At 37.8% G+C, this 22,339-nt stretch overlaps 2 protein-coding genes across 3 annotated transcripts in view; one reads left to right on the top strand and one right to left on the bottom strand.

Moving 5' to 3' along the window:
• Positions 1-4: 4 nt before the first annotated feature.
• On the bottom strand, positions 5-21,713 carry GPATCH1 (G-patch domain containing 1). 2 transcript variants are annotated; one of them, XM_083794658.1, is made up of 24 exons: positions 21,575-21,713; positions 20,528-20,653; positions 18,881-19,011; positions 18,415-18,497; positions 14,914-15,209; positions 12,982-13,116; positions 12,611-12,696; positions 12,007-12,167; positions 11,567-11,664; positions 11,331-11,389; positions 10,750-10,992; positions 9,750-9,897; positions 9,076-9,155; positions 7,870-8,074; positions 6,979-7,266; positions 6,026-6,207; positions 5,589-5,716; positions 5,206-5,339; positions 4,633-4,850; positions 3,769-3,973; positions 2,624-2,734; positions 2,041-2,165; positions 1,513-1,658; positions 5-326 (listed from the first exon to the last, which is right to left on the bottom strand). In XM_083794658.1, exons 5-24 carry the CDS (start codon positions 14,990-14,992, stop codon positions 305-307), a joined length of 2,853 nt encoding a protein of 950 aa, XP_083650784.1. In that variant the 5' UTR covers positions 14,993-15,209; positions 18,415-18,497; positions 18,881-19,011; positions 20,528-20,653; positions 21,575-21,713; the 3' UTR covers positions 5-304. The 2 variants fall into 2 exon arrangements, with proteins under 2 accessions (XP_083650784.1, XP_083650785.1); XM_083794659.1 differs by lacking the exon at positions 21,575-21,713 and adding an exon at positions 20,918-21,311.
• The window catches only part of RHPN2 (rhophilin Rho GTPase binding protein 2), a 28,731-nt gene continuing 28,024 nt past the window's right edge, over positions 21,633-22,339 (top strand). Inside the window, exon 1 of the mRNA XM_083794713.1 lies at positions 21,633-21,851. Within this exon, the coding sequence (XP_083650839.1) occupies positions 21,783-21,851 (69 nt within the window). The 5' untranslated portion in view covers positions 21,633-21,782. The remainder of the gene's footprint in view (positions 21,852-22,339) is intronic.

Genomic DNA, 22,339 nt, shown 5'->3' with positions numbered 1-22,339 from the left:
AAAATGATTTGCAATACTTAGTTTATTAAAATACCGTGTTTTGTGTTAATTAAAACAGAGCCTGCAATATTTCAGACTATGCTTTACAGAAGGAGTCTTTTTCAACATTCCATAATCCTTGCATTTCAATCCTATGAAGCATCACAAAATAAACATATATGTGTTTACTCTCAGACAAATTCAATATGAATACAGTATCTACAATGCTTCGAAGTATACAATACGTAACTGATCTACCATCATGGAGGAGATCAAAAATTTGAGATTAAAAGTCACGCAGCACTGAAGAAAACAAGCTACTTCTTCAATACTGAAGTTGTTTCAATCTAAAAGAGAGAAAGAAAACAGACTGAATAATTACATGCAACATTCAGAATATGTAATTACTTGAGCCATTTCTTAAACCATACGAAAGAAATATATGAGATAAAAACATTTTGCCACAGTGTTGAAGAAAAAAAAGCAAAGGCTATGAAATACCAGCTTGTACAACAAAGTCAAACTGTTCTGTACAAAATGCACACAAACATACTTTGGCTATTTAGAAATCAAAAGGAAAAGTACCTTGGTTTTTTAATACAAAAATACAAATACACAACTGAATCTCAGTTCCAAAGAAATGGAAGGCACAGACCTTTGCAATGCTGCCTTTTCCCCTTTGTACATGCCCATTCCACTTAATAGCTAGACCACAATACTTTGCCAGGATATCTAGATGAGATACTTCAACAAATCTGTAGAGACCTGTCTTTCAGCTAATAAAAGTTCCAAGAGAATCCAACGTGGTGACTGTTCCACATGGGATGCTTTTTAACTTGACTATGATCTGAACCAGATGCAGTTACTTTTGTTTGTAGTTTACTTCAGTGTTAAGTTACAAACTGTTCTTTTTCTATTTTCACATCTCTGCTGGCAATATGTTTAAGTCTCTAGTTTACAAAAATCTAACACCACAGTTTAGATTTAGAAGACATGTACACGAGTCAACCATCATTCTGCTTGCTTCACTGCTCCTTGCTGAAGCACAGAATTATATTAAGTATCAATGCCACACAGTAGATCTATTTGAATTGGTTCTTTTGCTGATTATCAACAAGACTCAAAACATTCTGAAGCAGATATTGGTTCTAATGTTTCCAAGTAAAGACAGTAGACAAAGTAATGGAATATGACTCACCATCTGTACTTGTTCGATTTTTAATTCATTCAAAATTAATTCCACAATATCAGTTATATGTAACTGTAAATTCCATTAACTCGCACAGAACTGTTTATTTAGTGCCCTTTATCTCAAGAGGCTTCCATCCTAAAATTGATTATCCTCTACCTTAAGATACCTAGTATTTGTTTAATAAAGAGAGGAAACATTACAAACTAGCAGGCTTTAAAACATAGAGAGACTGGCTGATCCATATTTGCTACAAACAGCTTTACTAAAATGACACTTCATAAATTGAGGTTTTAGTTATCCACTGGAAAGTTTGTAAATGTTTCAGTCAGCTTTCTGTTTACCTTTTTAGAAGTTCTTTGGGTGACAAGCCTGTGGTATCTATATCACTAAGGCTATCACTGCTGTCTGTAGTATCTGAGCTGCTGTCTTTTTCTGATTTTTTATTTTTGTGTTTTCCTTTGGTTTTGTGTTTCCTACGTTTCTTCTTCTGTAAAAAGGAAAAACAAACCCATATTACGCTACAGTTTCATTTTGAAAGAGTTGGTTTATTCTGAAAGGCAACAACAACAACAAAAAAGCAAACATCTCTAAAAGTTGATTTCAGTGTAGGCTCCAAGCTTAATTGAAAGAGGACATTTACACAACATTAAACTACCCATAGTATTATCTGCAGTCACATTCTATATATGGGAAAAGCATCACCCTAGTTAGACAATTTACTATTCTAAAGTTCCAGTCTCAAAACATCTGAGAAAACACTTGAGTTGCTCCAGTCCCAGTATGTTTATTTTCTAGAATGTAGAAGAAATCACGAGAAAATTCAAGAGGCAGATCAAAGAATCAGTAAACTGTTTAGTTAAATTAAATACCTTTTCCTTTTTATGTTTGCGTTCTCTCTTAGTCTTCTGTTTCTCTCTGTTCTTTTTATGTCTTTCTTTTCTACTAGGCCCTGGAAAACTTGCTGGCATCGCTGTTTCTTGTTGCCGAGTAGGACCTAAAGCACAAAGCACATGCAGAAACAAAAGGCATGAACAAAAAAGGTAACTTAATTATTACTTTCTATATTAATCTAATAAGCTGCTTTAAAAGAAAAATTTAAGCTTTCAAATGGATGTGAAATGTCTAAAAATTCTAACTGTAACCTCCTTATTGTAATTAAAGGACTTTGCAATCTATCAATAAATGAATTGCAATTCTCACCCTGTATCTTCATTACATTTTTTTTTAACACTGCCTCTATGGAATTACAACAAGTTGGTACAGGCAAAAAAGTTCCTCCTAGTCTGTCATAGCACGACAACAAAGTGTTTGTTGATGCCAGTTTGACATAGTGCACGCATTTAAGAGGTAAAGTAGCTATTCACAAACATTTATTAAAGAGAAATATCATACATCAAATATCTTACATCTTCAACATGCAGAATTCATATACAAGAAATCTATAGAACGTACCAAAAGGAAAAGCTGGGGGCAACTTTGGTCCAAATTCCTCTGCTGCATCCAGTTCCTGCTTTGAAGCAGGCAACAAAGAAACGCCAGGCTCAGCTTTAGCAGACACGTTGTCTATGAAAATAAAACAAAACAAAGACTTCTTTATTCGAAAGAAAAAAAACATTTTTGTCAAGAAATGCTGAAAAAAGTTAAAGCAGACTTTCTAAAAACCTCTAAGAAAGCAAACTGATTCGCATCTTATATCTCTGTGAATTGTCTTGGCTAACTGCATAGTTGACATCCTGAAAGACTGCAACATATAAACATATATTTTTAATTCAAAATCAACCTATTATACAATTACAATTTACTTACTATCCAGTACGTTTGCTTTTATGTAATAAGGTAGTATTACTTTTACACTCCTTGGCACAAAAAAAAGACTCTAGATCTATAAAGTTCATAAAAACTAAAAGTTAGATGTTAACAGAACCAACTGTGAAAGAATGTAAAAGTTTTTTCACTGAAAGCTAAGTATATTGTACATTTTGTTAATTTAATGACAATCTGAAAATATAGAAACATTTTACAGTCCACTTATTGAATTTTAGTAAGGTAAAGTCGGTCTTCTCCCTCTCTCATAGAACTATTGTGACAACTTTTATAACTAGAATACAAATAAAATGCAACCTTCTGATGTCCTAGTAAAATTATTTTTAACATTACATTTTACAGGAGTGTCAGTATTTAGAAAGTGACTTTATTAAATAAATGCATACTATTTATTTCTGAACTTGTCAAATATCCACCATAAGATAGGAATAATTTATTAGGTTATCTTATGACTTATTATAGGTATAAGTTTCCCTGTATGTCCACCCTTACCTTAGATGTTTTTCCCCCCTCACTGATTAACAAGAATGTTTTATAGGGCAGTTTGCTTGTAAAATCTACGCAAGACACATGGCAACATGAATAACACTAACATGCAAGGTCTTATTCAGGGCTGTACTATTCACATTTTCTTCATGCCTAGATAGACCAATGCCAGATGAGCTGCACGAGAGTACAGAACTGTCCTAGCAGTCCCAGAGTACTTGATTCACAAAGGATTTTTTTTTTTTTTTACAAGATGTTTATAAAAATAAAGATGCATCAAGTACTACCTTGTACATTAGATGAGGAACTGTCTGGTAGATTAACTTGCTTAGTGGTTTCTGAATCTGTTACCGAAGTAGTTGGTTGCTGTTCTTCTTCACTCTCTTCATCAGAGGAAGAAGATTTTTCATCAGAGGAACTCACAAAGATGGCCTTAAATAAGTCCATGGATGGTCTGCTTTCTTCTTCTTGATCTTTATCTTCATCAGCTACCTGCAAAACAGCATAACAAACCATATTTAAACACTAAAGAAACTAAAAATCTGGTAAGTTGAGCAATACAGCAAGTTCAAACATTCTGAGATGTATTTACAAAATAATCACATATCACAATAGATAGGCCAAAACCTTGAAGCACTGCTAAACTCACATCCTCTAAAGAGTACTGCAATTTATGCTCTACTCAGTTGAAAATAGATCCCAAGATATTAGAAATTCTTATTCATTAGTTTAAACTTCTCTTATATGCTACTCAAAGTAAATTTGTTCAAAGGGGAAAACATCACTTTTCTCCACAAAGTAGACACCCACCTCTACTCAAAGCAGAAAAAAAATACATATACTCTGTGTCCGTGACCAAAGTGGGTGTAAGGGACTGAATTTAACCCACCCCCCCCCCCCCCAACTGGGAGCTAAATTTTATCTTTTCTTGAGCTGCTACTTAAAGTACAGATAGTCATACTTGCTGTTCTTGTATGTTGTGAAAGTTTTACCTCAGTTACAAACTCAAAATTCTTCCAAGGGCAATCTCACTTTCTCTTTGCTTACCCTGAGTTGGCCCTTCAGCAAACGGGTCTGTGTTAAACCAATACATATACTACCAACATTATTTCAGGGTTGCCTTTACGTTCCAAACACCACTGTGAACCCACCTCACTAGGAAGAGTTTCACTTGTTCCACATTCTTCTGTTGCTGGCTCTGGTGGCTTCTGCTGAAGATCAGCTTTTGATTTAGATTCTTCTGTTGTTGGCTCTGGTGGCTTCTGCTGAAGATCAGCTTTTGATCTAGCAAGACTAATGAATTCACTGATAGAATCTTTTTTCTCCTTTTCTTTATCTGATACATCCCATCTAGAAGGTTTCTTTGGTTCTAAAAAAGTCCCAAACATTCAAATCAGTTGCATGCTAAATCATAGTGCATTTTATGACCTACTTGATTTTAAAATACTCTGCTTCTTCAGTATGGTTTGGTGCTTTTTAAATCTTTTTAATGAATATCTAACCTATAAAGGTGTTCTAGGTGGAAACAATTATCATAATGATGCTGACTTTTGTTTTTATGTCTGAATTGAATTTATTGCATTTATTTTCAAATTTCATGTCTTTTTTCTTTAATTAAAAATAAAATATTGAATTTATGGATAAATTCATTCTCCATAACAAAGACAGACATTTCTACACCATTACCTCATAACTACATGAATAAAATAACAACTATAACTTACTGCTGAAACTGCTATTCTGTTGTTTTTTTTCATTTGTTTCTTGAGTTATAGATGTGGTAGGCTCAGGCAGAGTTAAAAAGTTAAATACAGAATACTTGTCTCTCTTCACTTTTGGTAAACCAACAATGGAAGAACTATAGAGAAATAAAAAAAAAATTATTATTTTCAACATAGAAAAATAAGGCCTCAGATTATCTACAACAAGCTACAGTAGTCCTTAAAATGCATACTATTTTCTCAGAAGTGATTTCACCATGTTTAATGAGGCCAATTAAAACACTGTAAGGTTTTAAAACATCAAGCCAAATTTTTCAAAAGCATATGACAAGCTGTCAGAATTTTAAAAAGTGTTAAAAATAAGTATCTTTTATCAGTCATCTTACTTGGGATATGGATCAGGAACATTAAATCTTTTGCACAACAGCTTTTCAGGGTGCCATTCAAACTTGTCTCTGGTGAGTTTGCCAAACATCTTCATCTTCACAGCAGTTTCCTTATCATCAATATCATTCTGAAAAAGTCAAAACATTATCTGCTAGATAAGTAACAACTTACTGAATTAACTTTTGAATTAACTTACTGAATAAACTGAATTAACAGGACAACTGTCCTGTTGTCACACTAACAAATATTTCAATGCAGATTAACAAATCACTGCTTTGTTTGCAGCAAACGTTTTCAAAGGTTTACCTAACAGAAGAGCAAAAAAACATTATTGATGAGGTATCTACAAAAGTTTTAAAGAAAAAGAATTTTGAAAGTCAGGGTAAAGGCAACAAACATAACTTCAGTATACTAAAAAGACCGTAACAGCATATACCTCCTGGTCCCGAGGAACTTCGACTTTGTCAACATCATCTTCATATTTGGCCCGGGTAAACCTGGATGACAGGGTTGAGTTTGAGGACTTGTAGAACATTGCTGCACGGAAGAATTCCTCTTGTTCTCTTCCTCGTTCCCATTCTGTCATAGTTGGGTCTAAATGACGTTCTAATGTATCTACTATAAGTTAAGGAGAGAAGTAATTAGCAGAAATTAAAGCTTACTTAAATTAGCTGCTTTTCAAGCAAAAAAATAAGATAATAAGCAAGCATCCCCGCAGGTATTTAATGTGCATTTGGTTTAAAGACAGTATTAATCTCAACTGTATTATTAAAAATTACTGTATGCTATCATTTTACAGCCATAAATTCTTCTAGGAAGAAAAATTCCAAATCTAATTGACAGTAGTGTCTGTCGGAATATCCAAAGAACATGCAAAACAAGCTCTGACAAGTGTAAACTACTTCACTCACTTTACAATTCCTATTTCCTCCAGAAATGTAGCGTGTGGCTTTTCTTTTGATTTTCCCTCTCTTATTTGGGAAAAAGGTGAAAGAGAGAGCCAAAAATTACTATTCTGCTGTGACAATTGCTTTCTTTCTGCCTGTATAGGATCTGTCAGCTTTACTCCTCACAAAGACACAAACTAAACGAAACTGCTTATTCCATGCATAGTTTACAGCACTGGCAAAAGCTGAAGTCTACTTTGCCAAATGAAAAAAAAATAACCTGTTTCCTAAGCAGAACATGCTTTACAATTTCACTTCTGCTACAGCAAAGTATGAAACGCAATGCCTAAAGTCAAGTCTTGCTAACACTTAAACCGCTAAGCAGTTTCACTGAAGTCAATACAACTAAATGTCATAAAAAATTTCTTAAACATTGCAATAGTGTTTTTTTTTTTTTTGGCCATAGAAAACTAAAAATGTCAGGATTTCTTTCCTTAGTTACCTTTTTCTCCTTGTTTAAGACTTTTCACAAAACTTTCATATCTTTTTTGCTTTTCTGGATCTTTTGCAAATGGCTTGAAGTCACTAGAACCAGCATTTGCTATCTGCCCCCCCAACAACATTTGCCATTTTTGAAAAGCATCATCTGGGGAGGCTGGCTGGAATCTGCTATTCCGTGACTGCTGAGGCAACGTTTTGGCTTTCATTTGTTGTTCAGATGCTTGCTTCACTTCTTTGAGCCTCTCTCTATCTTTCTCAGACAGATATTCCAAAACAGAACGAGCTGGACCTAAAACCAAAAGAAGTAGTAACAAATAAGTAGAAATGAAAAATTATTACAATTATTTCTGACCCTCCAGTGGAGAAGAAAGCCTACACATATACACATTCAGAGAAAATACTCTTAAGCTACAACACAGTATAACAGCAGAAATGGCAAATGAAAACCAGTGGTCACTATTGCATCTTTTATGCTATTTGCCACATATTTACATATTACTTTGTAAAATTTACTACTGTAGATATAAATGCCATATTTACAAGATAATTTTTAGTGAATTTCCACATATTTCAATGACACCTCATTTTTACAGAGAAAAATGTCAAAACTCACAACTTACTACATTATGAATTCATAAGGCCACTAAAAAGAAACATCTAATCCTATGCATGCTTTTCTTCTTTAAGACTTAAGTGCATGAAAATGCAGGCAGATACATCAATAGTTCATCTGTAGAAATGGAAATGGACAATGACAAGGTATTTTGGCTGAACAACTAGATTTACTATTTTTACATTAGAAAATAGTGTTCAAGGCTAAATCAAAATTTTATTGTTATATAAACGATTTGGGGACCTAAAAAACAAGCAAAGGTGGGATATCTATCAATACCTTTCAGAACGGTCTCTCCTAGTTGTTCACTCCTCTGAGACGCATTCAGTGCATGCCTGCTTTGCTGTGTCGTGTCACTACCAAGTTTTCCAGTTGATTCCTCTAATGCCTTCTGTAAATGGTAGTTTTCATTCCCAGCAGCTATTACAGGTCGAAAGTAATGGACTGGTCTGTAATTTCGTGGCAGATCAGGTGGCAGATAAATCTTTACAGAGAAGTGGGAAAAAAAAAAAACAACACAACAACCAAAAGCAAGATACAACTTTGTATTTAACCCTTAGAAATGTTTCAGAAAGGTCACCTCAATCTAAAAATTCCTCAATTTACAACTAACAGTAGAAAGAGACATCACAAACTACTGATTATTTTAGACCAAGTCAGTAAGTGGCACTGTAATACAAACATTTGGAACAAATTGTTCTATTGTTAATAGATAACAGTTATTCTATATAGGAAAACACACACATCAAGAAGCAGCAAATATAAACCAGTCTTAATACACATGGCTTTAATTTGAGTAAATGCTCTTGATAATGCTCATAAATTACTCTTCTAAAAACAGAATTCACATATAGTGAGTTAATTGAATAATTGAGTACTTCTGTGCTTCATTTATTTTCATGTATTTCAAATTCCTTTTCCCCTACATTTTGCATGCAAGTTTCAAAAGGTTACCCCTCTGCCTCTTATACAATTCGATTTTATATACCATGCAAACTTGCTTCCTTTCTTCATTCACAAAAGGACCTCATCACAAAACTCCATTCATCATTCCAATTTATGCAAACATGCATGGAATAAAAGATACAAAGCTAAGAATAAAGCTAACAAACTAACTTGTCGCCAAAATAGTGAAGTGGACGAAGTTTGGGGACTGATTTTTACAGAAAACTGGATGTTATATTTGGAAGATCTAAAAGCAGATGTGCATTATTTATTGAAAAGTTAAATCAAATCACTCCTCCAACTTTATTCAAAATAACAGTAAGTAGTGTAGAAAGTATTTGCTCAAGGCCTGTACATGGGCAAAGTTTAAATTAATCCATTAGTTTGACAACTTCCGCATACCCAGCTGTCTTTATTGCTTACCAGAACTTCTATTTCTAAGAAAATAAAAAAACATTGAGCAACAGTAAAATCCATATAGCACAGGTCAATTTTGCTTTGGATGTTATTCTTATTGCAAAAATGTCAGTATCTGCTTACCTTGTTTGGAGCTGATGACTTTGATGCCAAGGAAAAGCCCTCCAAGATTTTTCCTATATATTTAACTTCCGTGTCAGACCCTACAAATGACCACAGAGTTGGTCAATATTTAAAACATGTATGTTTGACAAAAAGCATTTTTTCCTGAATATTTTACATTTTGCAGTACATTTGATAGAACATGACTGGAGTACTGGAGTTGTTTGTGTACCACTTCGTATCAAGAAGTGCTCTAGGAATTGCTGAAGTATTCCATGCAGTTAGAAGTTGCACTAAAAATACAGCAGTATCAAGACAAAATTAACAAATGTTATTATTTGAAAATAAGCAAGTCTATCTAAAAAAAAAAATCTTTGCAAGTATTAGATCATATTTTGCAACTATAATTCATAATCTTCTCTACTTCGGTGGAATTGAATGCCATATTTCACAAAGCAGCACATACTGTCCTTTTAAAGTATAATTTGGGTTTTTAGTCTAAATTAGGATTAGTGTAGGACTTTAAAATTATTTCCAGAATTGGAACACATGAATATTGCAATAAGACTAGACGAAGCTTCAGGTATCACAACTAGAAGATACCAATCCATTTGAAATATTTGGAAGAGAGAGACTACCCTTACATGATGCTTTGAATACAAATCACACTCATTTGTTAGAACTACAGTTCTTACTTTTTTTGGATTTATACTGCTTTGGTGCTGTCCAGCCATACAAGCCATCTCCAGGTTCTTCATCTTTTAGAACCGTATCATATTTTGACAATGTTTCGGTTGCATAAATATCATCATCTTCCTCCTCCAAAGCTCCTACACCAAAAGCCTGTAACATATTTTAAATAAAAGTAATGGGAATTCAAAAATGTGAAATTATTTTTGGTTTAAGTCACATGATAGAACACATCTACATCTGTATCTATCCATCTACAGTATGTAAGGTGCCCTATTTTTATTTATATATATATATATACACACACACATACTAGGAAAAAATGTACTACTACATAAAAAAAACGTGGTGAAAACTGGAGGGGAAGAAGCAACTATATTCCACTTACTCCACTCCCTTAGCAGGAAGGGATATTAAGTTTGGTCTGTACAGGGTGAGGACAGCAGCCTAATTCCAGAGGTAAGACTTACAGTTTATGTGAAGGTTAAGCACTCAAAACAAAACAAACAAAAACAACAACAACAAAACATAAAACAGCACAAAAAAAATCAAAAAGTATATAAATTCACAGCACTCCTTCATGTAAGAACTACAAATACAATGGAAGGAAGCAAAACCCCTCTAACTGGCAGATTCAACACTATTGAAAGGATTCAGTAAAACTCACAAAAAAAAAACTAAAAACATATTGAACATCAACTTTCTCTAATCAAAGTAACACAAGCATTTTCTCAATCCAATCATTCATTGAGTTCCTTTTACATTTCTCTTTAACACTATCAATAAATGAAACCAGTTAAGAGTTACAAGGATTTGCCCTCATCTTCACATTAAAGAGGTTAACAAACAGAAACAAGGTACTCCTAATCCTGTTTTCAAACCATACTTAAGGTTTCTTACAATACAGTGTCTACAGTGACTAGGTGCCTTCCACAAAGAAAAAAAAATCAAAAGTTATTTAGATTTTATTACATTACTAATAAAATGCATTAAGCAACATCTTACTTGGCCTGTGATACCTAGTTTTCTTCCTCTATTGTGTTGCAGATCACCAAGTAAATTACTTGGGTCTTCAGAACCTGGAAAAAGATTAACATGTTCTCTTCCAGATACACCAAACAAAGCTTGTGTGGGGTCCAAACCCTTATAGCCAAGTCCATGGACATTCTCCTTTGGAGTCAAATCTACAGGCATTACATCTTTCGGTGCAAACGTCACATTCTCTGGCTGGTATTCATCTTCTTCATCCTTGTACAATAAAAGTATGTAAGAACAACTATGAATAGAAGAGTTTTGTACATTTAGCTTTTACAATATTTAGTTAACATAAAACTAGGCAAGCTTGATTTTCCTTAACTATATATGAAACTATTTTTGAACTACACCTGCTTAGCTAGCAAAAGAATAAATTTTGTTACATTCAATCTTTTTCATAATATGCGTAACAAATATTTACGAACAACAAAATTTGAAATTGCACACTAAATTGCTGGTTAAAAAGCATCTTTTTTTTTTTTTTTTAAACGTGTGTTGACACACAAGTTATTTTTATGTAAGTCAAGAAACAACTTTTGCCCGCACAATACCTCAGAACCTTCCGACAGTCCAGGTGGTAATGCACAACCATATATTTTCACTTCAGGGTCTGTAAGAAACATAATAGAATCCTTACTAAATTTCTCTAAGGTTAAAGAAACATATTAAATAAAATGAAATCTTAAAATGAGCTTCTTAATAGGTCTAACTATCTAGTTAGACTAATATTGGTCTAACTTGAATGCTAACTTTCTATTACTGAGTTCAGGAACTTCACTGAACTTACCAGGTTTCTGCCTACATGGCTTTCTTTTGACTCGCGGTCCTATTCCTTGTCCGTCTTTCCAACCCATTTTTCGCAACAGTTCAACACCAATTGTTATTCTAAGAAGAAAACAAAAATAAATAACAGACCACAATTTTAATATTCCTTGAAATATAGTATATAACAACACCATTTGAAAATATGTTTTTGCACCATACTTTCAAATCAAATCTGAACGCATCAACATTTAAGTATATGCTGTATCCGTCTGTAAGTGCTCACCTAGCACAAGTCTGCACATACAAAACAAAAATCCAGATGGAGGCCACTCTGAAAATGTAAAACTGCAGAGCTTTCATTCTCTTTCATGAGTTATTTTAATCAAACATTACTTGCCTTAGCAATAAAACACCTGTAAGTGAATGAAATTGCTTGATTAGCTTTTATTTAAATTTACTTACTTTGATGGTCCTATTAAATCATCAAATGCAGTAGTTCCTGGAATGGCAGCAACTACTCCTGCAATCTGTCTAGCTTTTTCTTTTATTCTGTCTTTAGCTTTGGATGCAAAATCATCTGTGGTTGTAATATCTTTTGGTGCTATCCCAAATTCACTAAGATCCTAGAAAATATAGACAAAACAGAAAAAAAAATTACATTAAAAAATCTTTTTTCCTGTTTTTTTCTTAAAGGTTAACTTACTGTAATAGTAAAGGAAAGAAAACAGGATGTGGCCCTTATATTGGCAACATTTTTCAAGCCATTTATATGTTTGATTTTTGAGTACCCCGAATGGTCATATTTCAAACAGTTTCAAAAGCATTTATATTTTCTCATAAAGTGAAAGGTTTGAAGGGTTTTTTGTTTTGTTTTGAATATTGAGATTATGGGAGCTTCCCAGGTGTATCAGTGAAACATCCTAAAAATCTAGGAGTGTAACACTGTATACATGAAGTAATTTTAAAGTTACTTTAGTTTTGCTATTTAAGTTCTTTTTTCATGGCCTGAAAAACTTGCAGTCATGGCAACTACTTCCAAAAGAGATGTATTTATTTCTAAATGTACCTCTTCATCCATGAAGTCTTCTGGTCCAAGAATGGTTCTGTCTGCTCTCTTCTGCCGTGATGATATAAAAGCTGAAGGAGTCCATCCTTTTAAGAAAGTAAGCCATTTAAAGTAAGGTACTGTAAACAACAATGTAGTATTTAAAAATAATTCAAACATTTCAACCTTACACCTTAAGGATATATCACAAGAACATCTATAAAACTGCAGTGCGAGAACTGAAGGGGAAATACCTTCAAAAATACTGTTCCGACTACTTACAGAATAACAAACAGTAGGAAAAAAATGCTTCATGACAGTTAATTTATTTTCTCTAATGTTATATTACAATAATCATATAACCCTTCCCAGATGACAGAAAGATATCTTACCTTCCTTTGTGCCAACAGTGTTAAAGTAACCAGCAGAGAAACCACCAGTAAATGCTCCATGAAAACGTTGATATCGTCCCTTTGCGTCTTTAACAGTCTGTTCTTGAAGAGGAACTGGCTTTTTGAGTCGTTCACCTACAACCAGATAAACCACAAAACTAAGTCACAACACTGCATAAAGAATGGAATCTCTACTTAGTCCAGAAGCCACTTCTTCCCTTGCAATTAAGAACTAGGCTGAACAGCAGCCACCCTAAAGTAAAAAGCATCAGCAGTTTACACTTATTCCCACCCTACTTTAAACATTTGTATACATTGTTAATGTACACTGCCAGAACAAAAGCATGAAGTGTTCAAATAGAAATTCTTACTAGGTCTGAAAACACTTATTTTCCTGTGGTCAGACTAATAAATTATTTGCCTGCTTAATAACCTCTCTAGTCTGTAAATATTTCCCCTATATATCATAGGGGCTTAGAACTACTCACAAAGCTCTAGAAAGGTTTGAAATGCTAAATACTTACCACTCAGATTCTCCTTAGTATTGGTTGGTATGGTTAACATACGCAACTTTTTTATATAACATTTTATATACTGAGAGTAAAAATCCTACCATTATAAACTTTCAACGGAATCTTTTATTTGACTCACAAAACATAATACGTAAAGTAAATAACATCCATGAAGAGAAGCTAATGAAGCTTCTTACGTACACAATGTTAGTTCACATTCAACCTTCTGAAAGAACAAGGGATTCAAATGTATTTTATGGTGATAAGGAACTTGCAGGTTCACAAGACCTAACCAATTTCGCTTTTATATAAACTCATTCATGCACATAATACCATTATTACTATTTACTGAGAACAGAAGAGTTCCAGGCTTGGCAGAAAATAATATGCAATATTACGGTTTCTCTAAGGATTAACCCACTTAAACTATTAGACCACTATTTGTCAGAGATTTCTTAAAGAAGCACTTTTGTTGACTTAAACCAAGCTACCCCCAATATTACACATTAATATTAAAAATGGGTGATTTGGGCCTGATCTCTTCAGGCACAACTCCTGGCAAAATATTCTACAGAAGCTACATAAAAATATGCACTTATGAACACCACCATACCCTGTGAAGCTTCAGTTTCTAAAAACTGAACATTTATTTGCAGCTACCTATTGTGACATTGACAGGAAGAAAATTAACTTTAACAGGAAATAAATTATTGTTAAAAATTGGTAGTGTCATATTTAACCCTTGGATAGGGCAATCTTTAAAGACATGGAGGATTTTTATGAAGTGAGTCAACAGAATGGCTATGATACTTCAAGTCTAATCTGGTTTGCAAATCACAAGGTATTTTACTGTTTTCATTTTTTTTGCTATCATTAATGATAACAAAAACAAAGGATGGTGGTTCCTGAGAAACAACAACGATCTTCTACCTTCACACAGCATCCTGGTGCCTTCAAACCTCCGCCAGGCAACAAAACTTCCATCTTTATTATCAGGCGGCCAGCCCCAAGAATAACAATCACTGACCGCTGGTTTTAAAGTTTTAGAACTAACACCAGCTGGGACGTTACAGAAACACCAGAACCACGAAACTCAGCTAAAGGGTTTTAAAATTACACGGAAGGCCAGCTCTGCTCGCAAAGTGTGTTACAACAGCCGGGGCCGGCAGCCTCCGGGGGCCGTGTGGGGCGCCCCAGGGGCGGCGGGCAGGGGGAGGCAGCTCTGCCCTGTGCCCACAGACCCCAGCGCTCCCGGCTTTGAGGGGACGGGAGCCGAGGCCGAGCCGAACCGGGCCGGGCTGGGCCGCTCCTCCTGGGCCCCTCGGCAGCAAGGGCCGCAGTACTTGTCTCCGGGTCTCCTCCCGGCCCGCAGCCCCCGCAGCACGGGGAGAGGCGCGGGACGCCCCGCCGGGTTCCTTACCCTCCTGCAGGGGCTGCAGCGCGGTGCCGTAGCTCACCAGATCCTCCTCCTCGCTGTCGCTCGAATCCGCCGCCGCCATCTTGGCACCACGGCGGCCCGCGAGGGCCAAGGCAGCGCCACGGGAGGCGGCGGGGCCGGGGCCGGGGCCGGGGCCGGGCCCGCCTCCCCTCGCCCCGCGCCTCCCCACAGGCGGGTCCCGGGTGTCGGCGCCGGCCCTCGCCGCTCGAGGTCCCCCCAGAGCCACCCGGGTGTTTCAGCGAGGTTGTTTTCAGACAGGGCTGCCGGCTTGGGGAAGGCTGTGGGGAAAGGGAGAAAAGGCTGCAGTGTCTTGTGTCCGAAGCGATGGGCTGAAATGCCGCTTGGTGTCTTTGGCAACTAATAAAGCTAAAAAAGAGTCAAGCGCTTGACATAATAGCCATTCGGCTACATCCTCCAAACATCTGATGCACCAGATAAGACCTGTTACCAAAATACCTCTGGCCTAAGGGCTAGGAAAAGCACAGCAAAAACTCCATGAAACGGTACTGTCTAAAATGAAGGTGCAAAGCAACCTCGCTGAATCCATATGAACAAAGGAGATGGAGATTTTGTCAAATTGCAGTTTGGAGCCGATAAACAGCCAAATCTGTTTGACCACATTGCTTTTAAGAGTACTGGAATAGGCTCCCCAGGGATGTAGTCAAGCCACCAAGCCTGTTGGAGTTTAGGAAGCATTTGGACTATGCTCTCAGTCATACAGTATGTGTGGAGCCAGGAGTTGGACTCAATGATCCTCGCGGGTCCCTTCCAGCTTAGGATATTCTATGATTCTATTAAAAAGAACGTGCAACAGGAATCAGTGCAGTAGTCTTCGGGCTCAAACTCCCAGAGCAGAGCACTATACCTCCACATTTACAGTTATCTGCATCTCTTTGGGGAGGCTTGTATCAAGAGAAAAGCTTTTACTAAACATATTTTATATAAAGACCATATAAGAACAGGTAAGTATCCATTCATGTCAAACTAAGTATTGAAAATACAATTTTTTAAGTTTGTCTTTTCCCAGTGTTACCCGTCAGAAACCCGTATGTCAGTTTTGATTCATTTGATTTCTAAACATTGCAGTTTTCCTTAAGACTGAGATTTGCTAGAGTGAAAAAAGTGTTGCGTTCCATTTATCTGGAACTTTTGCAAACAAGGATCACCAGTTTCTTGAAATCCTTGAAAATAAATCACAATGCAGGCTTGGGAGACTCCTGCACTTAACAGATAAGACATCTGCAAGTTTAGTGGTGTACTCTCTAATCCAGCCTTTGTGTTTGTATACACAGAACTGGTTTCTTTCAAAGTCAAACTACCTGAGTTTCATGTGGTTTCAGGTTTCCATAGGAAATATTTACACAATTCTATGCAAATAGGGATTATTCTGTTTTATTTGGGTCTCTAATTCACTTAAAAACAATACAGTAGAAGTCACAGACATTTATCTGCATGCGTTATCTTTTCTCATCATGACTAATTAGTAAGCAGTTATCTAGAACATATAGTAGCAAAATAAGTTGTTAGCGCAGTTGTTGTTTCTCTTTGTTTAGGAAATAATTGTTCCTGAATAGTCAAGTCTCTGTGACTTTGACTCAACACACATGCTTAAATAAACCCTTTTTGAACAATGTTAACAGAAAATCTTTTGATTGTCTTGTCTGTTACGTTCAAAGTGATGGTGTAATCAAATCTTGAAGTGTTTTTTTCCCCGTTAAGTCTCTTATCAGAATAGAATTACTTTTGTATCACAGTGGTATTGCCTTGTCCATAGTAAACTCTATCTCCAATTTACAATTGTTACACCTAGTGAAAATTGCTTTCTGTAGCTGTTAAACAAGACAATGATTCCAACGTCTTTTGATGATGGTAAGAAAACTAAAACACTTGGAAGTCCAGATAGTTTGTGTTTGAATACATTTTTTATAGTGTGAAATAAAGAAAAAAACAACACAGCATTTTAAAATGAAAGCTCAAATACTTGCCAGTACATATGAAGCTGAAATAGGGCCCCAAAACTATACATGGACTTCAGGCATTAGTTTTCCATACATTTTCAACATCTGGTTTTGAATTAGTCCATCAAGATGGTAGACCATAAACATTTCTTTCCACGTCCTTTATAATATTCTGTATTCTTTAAGATCAGTTCCTCAAACAGATAACTTATTTTTGTTTAGTTTTAAGTTACTTGAATAACTCACACTAGAAACTAAAAGCAGCATAATCTATATACAAAAGAAGGAAACAAAAATTTGATTCATCCAAAAGCATCTTAAAGAAAAAAAAAGATATATAAGACCAAAAGTATAAAATACAATAATACACTAACATTTTATTATAAAAAAACAACAAAGGAGACAAACATGACTTCACCCCTGACTTATCTTGGGTTCAGTGGGAATTTTCATCTTAATACTCTTCCTAACAACACATGGTTACAGTATCAGTTGAGGAAACACAAGTAGAGTACAGACCCTGAGGCATTGTTTAAGCCAAAGTGCTAATTTTCATTTTCTGAACAATGAACAAAGAAAGAGATAATGCCTACGGTCCTTAAGTACACAGATTTTTATCTATGGGTTTCAGTCAAAGGCAAAGCATTACTGGAACAAGTGGTGATGATTTTGCCCATGTTTGGCCTTACATTCTTAATTCCCACTGGAACTGCATCGCCCTGAAACTGCAATGTCTTGTTTCAAATATAGTCTTGCAGTAGAATAGGCAAAGCATGCTTGTTTTTCGATAGTAAATGGGAGGTTTTTTTCAGTGATCATAAAGCTCCAGTTAACTGTGCAACACAGTTAACTTGAAGGAACGGTGAAATGCTGCATCTGTAGCCAAACATATTATTACTATAGTCATCCAAAGACTTTCTACTGAGTTTGTGTAGCACTTTTTATACCATTTGGTATTACTCAGTAAATTTCTTGTTTAGGAAACCTTCTGGCACTACTTGCTTGCAATTCCTGTCTGGTCACTTTTCAATTCATCTGTCATAAAATGCAGAAGGACTTCTTTTGTTTACGAGAAGACCTTCCATTCTTTAGTCTCAACGCTTTCTAATTCGAAAAACTCCTACATCTTGAAAACTTTTAACAGTCTTAAAGGAGATTCACAACACTATTGCTATTGTGCCCCCATGACCCATTTTGGCCATTTTTTTTCTTTTTTTCTCCAATATATATTTGTAGACAGGAGAGAAAAGGAGAGAAAAAAAAAACTATGAACCCTTTTCCTCTCTCCTCACCTAAAACTTCTCTATGGTAACCAGACATTTCCTCATTAAAGAACTGCAATCTTCAGAAATAAAGGATGACAACTAGCTGGCAGCTGAACTCACCAACTGTAAAGTTACAGCCTGTCAGGGATGCTGACAACATTTTCTCTTTTCTCTCAGAATCAAAGTTTAATAATCAAAGCCAACAACAACTGGAGGAGAAATAAGTAACTCTGTGTCTTGTCAAGAATTCAAGAATGTACCTTGAAAAACAGCATTCATTTGATGCATACGTCTCTCTTCATACAGTTCTGATGTGCTTTTGCTGATAAGCCTCTGTGCCTGTCTGGAATAAAACATGTCTTTGAAGCACCTGTTACCATCCTGTAGCTGCAATGTCTATAGTCAAAAAAATAAACATTCGCTTCTCACAGAGGAGCACCTGTCCTTACTAAGTCAAACCAGATTTGTATCTTCCAAGTCCCAGCAGGAAATGAATTTCCCAAAGCAAGACCATTTTATACTGGCCGAAGAGAAGAATGAAGACTGGAATTTCCTATATTCACATTTTTTTTTCAGGATGGGGGAGGGCAAGAAGGACAGGACTGACTGAGAAAGCAGTTATGCATACAAAATAGAAACATGCCACGTAATGTGTATGTGTACACATGTATCATATATACTATCATGTGTCTCTGATAAGGCTACCCAAATTCTAGTCCCTCTTACCTTGACTTTTGTGGGTCAACATTTGGGACAACTCAAGCTCTGCTATTCTGTGCCTATTTTCAGTGCGGTCATTATATGCATCACCTGGCAGGTTTATCTGTGAAAATGCACAAGTCTGATAGCACAGAGTTCTGTAAAACAAAGAAGAGAGATTTGATGCGGAGATAAGATTCCTTGCTTTCAAATTCAGTATTTTAGGCACAACATACTGATTTTCATTGGATGCAAATCCTTAAACATCTGATAAGAGATGTTTTCTCAGATATAGTGCAATGTCCTGTGCACCTGGTCACGGAATTTACTGTCTCCTAAAGTTAAAGATGTCAACTAAACATCTGCATCTGTACACTCCTTCTTCTGAGTGCATGAGCTCCCAATTCCTAGCCTGTTATTACTCAATCTTTACAATGCAGGAAACCAAACCCTGATTAATACAATTGTGAGAAACTGAGAAAGTCTGTGGTATGAACCCACCTCAATATAGGAATTCTAACAGCAACCAAAAAGCTACTGGAGACGAGATGTTTAACCGACTGGTTAGAAGAACAAGGGCATGTTTTCTGAGGGTAAATCAGTTTTTGGAATGTTCTAAGCTGCAATTTACATTCCAGGGTCATGGAGCGCTCCTACCCCGTCATTACATAGCTCAGTCCTAGCTACCGAGACCATGCAATCAACATGTCTTCTCCAAAAATGCATATTCACTAAGAAGGAGCACTCTATAGGCAGACAAAACTTATTGCAACTTACTTAAGAAATAGGAGATTGACCCTAACACAGTTGAGATGAAGTACCCTTTATCAAAGCAAGGGAAAGGCACGGTCTAATCTGGCAGTTCTGAGAGTGTTGGAAGATATTCTCAGGACACTCAGCATGGAGAAGGAAGCCTGTTAGAGGTATCTCGGACTCTTGAATTTGCTGGAGAAGTTTGCTGTGTGTAACACAGCTGACTTTGTTTCAGTCAAAGTAGCCACCAGCCACTGAGAAAGGCTGCAGTTTATAAGCAAGATATGCTAAATGATATTTGGTATCGTTCTCTGCAGAAACTTAAGCAAATTTGTGCTCTGCCCACACCATAATAGTCACTTGTCCTATTGTTAACTGCCTGACCCTTTTGCCAGGCTAACAAGCCCTTATGACTTTTTTTTTTGGAGTAATAGCTGTACCCTTTCAATTAGGTCCAGTTTCAATAAATGCAGTGAAAGCAGTGCAAACTTCTGAGATAGTCACATTAATACTGCTTTGACTGCCAGATTGTACCGGCATAGCCTATGCTGACAAATTACTAATTTCTCTCTTATTGATACTAACTTAAACTATGTATTATATGAGAGATTTACAGTGATTTTGCAAAGTTTTATTTTTCAAATACTTTTTGAAGGTCAGCATATTTTCTAATAGTAGATAAAATAATTTAAAAAACTTTATAACCTCTAAAGAGAAACTGAAGGAAGTTAAACTGCTTCTCCATTTTTACCTATTTCTACTTGTTTATAATTATTATTTCTTATTTATATTATTTCTGCTTATATCATTTCTCCTTATATTCTTTGATGTGTTCATGCAGTATCTTTACCATTACTGAAAAAAAGGAAAAGGTACTGGGGTGAGAGTGAACAAAATCTGAAAGAACAAAATTTTACTGACTTCAAGAGAGACAACATCAGATCCTTGGGTCCCAGTTTCTGAGTTGCTGACTCCAGCGTTCTTCCTTAAAACCGTGCCGTAGACACAGCTTAACCAGACTGCTCTGCATAACTCTCTGGAGACACCCTGGTTTTCAAAGAAAGTTTCAGTTAAGGATGTAATTCCAAAGACATTTTTCTTTGATAAAGTTATCTTTGCAGATTTTTTCCTGACTCCTGAAGATTACCACTACACTGCGCTGCTAAGAAAGATGAAAAACTGAGAAGGAAGGGGGATAAGATATGTTCAGTAATAAGCTTTAAGTATTTTGCCTTTAAGTGCTAAAAGCCCACATAACTCCGCAGGTTAGGCCTGGGTAGTATCTGTAACCAATATTGGCCATTTCCTTACTTGAGCGCCCAGTACAAACATTTGCAGAACCAGTTGCTCAACGGAAGATTTTGGAGACACGCCGTTTTCCCTGCAAACACCGCACATTTTTGCAGTTCTGAGGTTGACTCCACAGCGGTTTCCCAGCTTCGAGGCCAGCCTGCCTCTCCCCAAGTCACTGCTGCCCTTACCGGGGCCGGGGCCCAGGGCCATGCCACCTCCCCCTGGGGTCTGGGGTCCCTCCCGACTAAGGAGAGCTCCGGCCTCCCCGGGGCCAGCTCCGCTGCTGTGGGGATGACCCGCGCTGAGGGGCCAGCTCGCTGAGGCGACCCCCGCGCCCGGGAAAGCTCCGTGTGTGTGGGGACACGGCACGTGGCGGATCCCCCAGGGGCTGCCGCCTGGCCCGGCGGTGCGGGGAGGCCGGGGGGAAGCGGCGTGAGGCGAGCGGTGCCTTCGAGGCGCCCGGCCAGGCTCCGCCACGCTCCGGAGGAGCGCGGAGAACAGCCGGAGGGGCCGGGGAGGAGCGCGGCGGAGGCGGCGCAGCGGGGCGCGGAGCACCCGTTCCCCCTCAGTCACCGTCCGGCCCCGGACGAGGGGCGCCTCATCCTGCCGGGACAGGGACTGCCAGGTCCCCGCAGGCTGTGAGGGCGGAACGCGAAGAGAATGGCCGTGCCATACCGGGGGTCGCCGTGCCGGGGCCACCCGCTCAGGGAGCGGTGAGGGGCACCGCCGTGAGGCGGGGCAGCTCCTCCCCGCTGCCGGAGGTGGAGCCGGGCGGCGCCGTGGGGCAGCGCCGACATTTCCCGCAGGGTCGCAGATCCCCCACAGCAGCGATTGCCTCCTTAGCAGCAGCAGCAGCAGCAGCAGGAGAGGGACTCGCCTGGAGATGACGGACGCCCTGCCGCCCCGCGGCTGCCAGGCGGCGGAGCCAGCGGAGGACAGCTACTTTCGGAAGGTGAGAGGCAGGCTGTGCCCCAGGGGGCCGGGGCGGCCGCCCCCCTGCGCAACCTTTAACACCCTCAGCACCCTCAGGGCTCAGGCGGGCCGGGGTCCCGGAGGACGCCCACGGGGTCCCTGCTGCCCGCTACAAGATCTGAGGTGCTCTCGCGCCTTCACAAAACGAGCCAAATTCCACCTGACTTTTTTTTTTTTTTCTCTCTCCCCTTTCCTACATGTTTTTCTGTTCGTTTCTCACTACGTCTCCTCGCTAGCTCTCGGGCTAGCTCTCTTGTGTACCTGTAGGAAAGCTCACTGGAGTGAAGCAGTGAAGTTAACAGGCTCGTTAGGAAGTTTTTAATAAACATCTGCCCTAATTACTCTCCAGACTGACTGGGTGGCTCGTGCCCCGGTTCTTTCGGCCCAGCAGCAGCCCCAGTACGTGAGGCCTTGGGGCATGGGGGGTGTGGGGTCGTTTTTGGTGGCACTTGTGTATTGGAGACCATA

Source organism: Anser anser, assembly GCF_964211835.1.
Source record: "Anser anser genome assembly, chromosome: 11".
Lineage (NCBI taxonomy): Eukaryota > Metazoa > Chordata > Aves > Anseriformes > Anatidae > Anser > Anser anser.
Note: the sequence above shows the minus strand (reverse complement) of the source record. Positions and strands in the feature narration are given on the sequence as shown.